General features: G+C 26.9%; 1 protein-coding gene across 1 annotated transcript; it reads left to right on the forward strand.

Annotated features, from left to right (window-relative positions):
* Positions 1–3,215: 3,215 nt before the first annotated feature.
* LOC135958386 (uncharacterized) lies at positions 3,216–3,778 on the forward strand. The gene is made up of 3 exons (XM_065509290.1): positions 3,216–3,344; positions 3,401–3,559; positions 3,626–3,778. The coding sequence occupies exons 1-3, from the start codon at positions 3,216–3,218 to the stop codon at positions 3,776–3,778; spliced, it is 441 nt and encodes a 146-aa protein (XP_065365362.1).
* Positions 3,779–4,124: the final 346 nt, after the last annotated feature.

Genomic DNA, 4,124 nt, shown 5'->3' on the forward strand with positions numbered 1-4,124 from the left:
ATATCTGGATTACTAAGTCATTAATATAAACAATATGGATATCCAATGATAGATAGTCCATTGCAACAAGGGATCAAAATCGGGAAAAATATTTTTTCACACCAAAAAAATTTTTCTTATAATTTTTTTTTAATAAAATTTAAAAAAAAAAAAATTTAAAAAAAAATATAAAAAAAATTTGGTAAAAAAATTTGTAAAATAAATTAAAAAAAAATTTCGAAAAAAAAAATTAAAAACAATTTTGAAAAAAAATAATTTTAAATTTTATTTACCTAAAAATATTATAGTAATATAATAGTAAGCTCTCTTACTTGTTTTTTTTTTCGTTGCTCCCAAGGTGCAAAATTTTTTTCTGTCATCTAAAAACCAAGTACAGAAAATTTGACAACATTTAGATGTTGCACATTTTAGTTGAAATTTTGAGATTTGTGTAGCAATATTTTCAAGAAAGATTAAAAAACTTGAATTAGAAATGGTTATTTCATTCACTCATCGTTAACTCATCATATATCGATACCCAAAAAAAAACACAAGATCAGAGCTGTAAATGAACATTCTTATTTGATTTTAATTTGTAACAAATTAGCTTTATTTTGAATTAATTCTTTTCGAAACAAAAAAGAATTGATATTCTGCCGCTACCTGATACTTCCAATATATCATGGGAATTTTAAATCTAAGAATTTTTTGTTTTTAAATTATACTAAGTGATATACAAAACAAGTAAGAGTGCTATATTCGGCAGTGCCGAATCTTCTATACCCTTCACCAAATTATACTTTAAAATATTTTTAGGTAAACAAAATTTAATTTTTTATTTAATTGTTTTTCAAAACTTTTTTTTTTGAAATTGTTTTTTAATTTTTTTTAAAAAAAGTTTTTTCCAAATTTTTTAAAAATTTTTTTTTTAAATTTTTTTTTTTGGAAAAAAAATGTATGACAAAAAAAATTTTTTGATGAAAAAAAATTCGGTTTAAAAAATATTTTTCCCGATTTTGACCCATTGTAGGTCCAACTTACTATATCCTTATCTACATCGTTGCAATATACTTTGAAATATCTATCATGGACCGATTTTGCTGATTTTAAATAGCAAACTTCTCGAAAGCTTGTCTGACAGAATTATTGAAGATTTGGATCCTGAAGATATCTGGGGTCTTCAGAAAATTGATTTCAACAGACAGACAGGCAGACAGGCAGACAGACGGACATGGCTTAATCGACTCCGCTATCTATAAGGATCCAGAATATAGGGTCGGAAATGAAAAATGTAGAAATTACAAACGGAATGACAAACTTATATATACCCTTCTCACGAAGGTGAAGGGTATAATGAGAGTAATACTTGTTGCCTTTTACATCGGAAATAAATTTCAATTCACTATGACAAATTCATTTGAATTAGAAACGAATTGCAATTCACCCTACAAATTAATTTGAATTGGAAAGGAATTGCAATTTATTTGAGTTGGAAATAAATTTCAATTAGTTTTTTTGTGTGAACTGAATTAATTAAAAATTTGGTAATTCCGAGCATGAATAATGCGCCAATTAATTCAAAAATTAATGACTCATTTACAGCTTTGCACAAGATAAACAATTTTATATATTAAACAAATTTTTTTAACGAAATTTCTAAAAATTAAGAAAATTATTTTTGCTTCTAATAATTAGAAATGCTCTATTGAAGCGTAAAATTTAAAAACAAGTTAGAGTGCTGTATTCGGCAGTGTCGAATCTTATATACCCTTCCACGAAGGTATAGACAAAAAAGAGGTAAATAAATCTTGGTCCGATTTTAATGAAATCTGACAAACGCACTGTGGTTCCAAATCAAAATCTAGGTGGACAAAATTATTTGGCGATCTTTTTATATAGAATTGGTATCTCCGATTCCAAAAAAAATCTTTAAAAGATTTCATGTCTTTCTGAAACTAAATTTTTAAAAAGATCTGTATTTACTATATTTCAAGTTACAGTAGGGTCTAGATATATAAAAATGAATAATAAATAAAGAAATATTTCTAAATATTCCATTCCGTACCATTTTTTTACAAAGGCATTCCCCAGAAGTTTCTTTAAATGATGTATATAGTCATTGGACGGGCTTCAACGGTCTTTTTTTTTGGCAAGCTATATAACATTCTTAGAAAAAAAAATATCAGTATATTTGAGAACAAAGTTTAAAGGACTATAACAGGAAAATGGAGAGGTCCATAAATATAAGATATACATTTAATAAAAGCCTATATCAATGTTTATTTATGTTTTGAAGTATGAATTTCTATATGGTAAAACCATTGAGATATATCTAATTTAGTAAAGCAGTAAAATATTAAAAAAAATTAAAGAAAATATGATTCAAAATTTGTTGAACTTCTGGCGCTTCTGTCGAGAAAATGAAATGTCCAATTGAAAAACCCATTTGTATTGGAGGAGAGCAGATTGTCAGCTTCCGATTTTGATTTGGAACCACAGTGAAACGTATATAGGAATTGTCATAGAGTTCACGTTTTGAATTTCGACCTCATTGTCCTCTCACAGGCGCGGCCAGGGCTCCCCAAATTAGTGCACCTTAGTTTGTGTTCCGATTTCCAAAAAATTATTTCAAATTTCAATTGTCTCTTAGGAGATAATCGCATTTGAATATTAAATTTTCAACATTTTTACTCCAGTTTTTTGATAACAACGAGTCCAAATATTTGGATGTTTTATAATATAGAGCATTAGAGTGGAAAATTATAGTTCTATTATGATATTTCTAAATTGAACGGAACAAACCACACAAATTTCCAAAAGGTTTTTGGAAACATTTAAAAGCGTGACAATTTCAAATCAAAATTAGTGGTGAAATAACTAGTTCTCGAATGATTCTTAATGATTTGAATACAAAACAAACTGTTAAGTTTGGCTGTAGTGTTCTAATTTGATTTTAATTAATACCATATTATTTATTGTCGAACAATTTATTAAATTTATTTCAGCTATATTTAGTTTAATTTAATTTATTTTTAGTGACTGAAACCAAATGAAATTAATTTATTGTTAATAAAACATGGTTCAAAAGGCGCATTTCAATCTGAATTATATTTTTATATTAATAACAATTACAAGTGTTCATAATATTTTGGTAACTAATAACTTAAATGAAATGATACTAATAATAATAAATATTCCTGTCATCCATCAAGGCCTTCCGTATAAAGGTGACCAAGATGAGATGCAATGCAACTGATAAATCATTTGTTGAATTTGAGACTTGTCGGGTTAAAGCTGAAGCCAGAGATCTACAATACTTTACAGTTTATATAAAATTCTTACAATTACCTATACAGGATGTACAAGTACTTAAGTTGCATTGTTAAGTGTGTTTGATTTATATATTTCTTATTATTTATAGGTCCGTTTCAGAGTTCTGAAAAGAGCAAATGGCTATAAACCACATTTATATGATTTTATTTTTAAATGTGACTTTATAAAGCATTTGAATCCGATTTCAAGCATTCTGTGGAGATGGTTTAAGGATGTATCCAATCTTAATCATTCCTGTCCGATTACTGTGAGTAGCAGCAAAAATCGTTTTGAATATTTATGTGCTTTAAATTTATATTTGTTAATATTTTAGGAAGACTTTGAAATCAAAAGATTGGATAATCAATATTTGCAGCAAGAGTTAAGTATTTTGCCAGTAGTAAATGGGGACTATGCACTATTTGCCAGTTTGGATTTTGCTAATGTAACTAGATTTATTTTGGAATTTTATGCCACAATTTATTAGATTTTAAAAAGTTGTGAACGCAAGCAAATTTAATGATAACTTTTGTAGCTGATACCTAAATCAGCAGTCAGTTTTTTCTTGTCATCAGTAAAAAAAATAAATATTTAATCAATTTCTTTTAAAAAATAGTACCTAAAATATTTTTAGCGGTCAAACGAAAATTGAGTAAGCTGAATTGAATATGTGTGAACACTAAAGCGGATAACACAATTTAAAATATATTTGCCTCAATTATCGTGAATATCTGAACACAGTATCAGAAATGCCGAAAGTTTTTTAACATTTGTTTCAACATTTTTATACCCTTCACCTTCGTGATATGTTTGTCATTCCGTTTGTAATTTCC

The sequence above is a fragment of the Calliphora vicina genome, chromosome 4 (genome assembly GCF_958450345.1).
Source record: "Calliphora vicina chromosome 4, idCalVici1.1, whole genome shotgun sequence".
Taxonomy (NCBI): domain Eukaryota; kingdom Metazoa; phylum Arthropoda; class Insecta; order Diptera; family Calliphoridae; genus Calliphora; species Calliphora vicina.

What these genes read in the sequence shown, in the direction of transcription:
- LOC135958386 (XM_065509290.1), top strand. Translation starts at nt 3,216, where the DNA reads ATGAGATGCAATGCAACTGATAAATCATTTGTTGAATTTGAGACTTGT. An exon ending in TACCTATACAGGATGTACAA is followed by an intron (nt 3,345 to 3,400) that starts GTACTTAAGTTG and finishes TATTATTTATAG; the next exon opens with GTCCGTTTCAGAGTTCTGAA. An exon ending in ATCATTCCTGTCCGATTACT is followed by an intron (nt 3,560 to 3,625) that starts GTGAGTAGCAGC and finishes TTAATATTTTAG; the next exon opens with GAAGACTTTGAAATCAAAAG.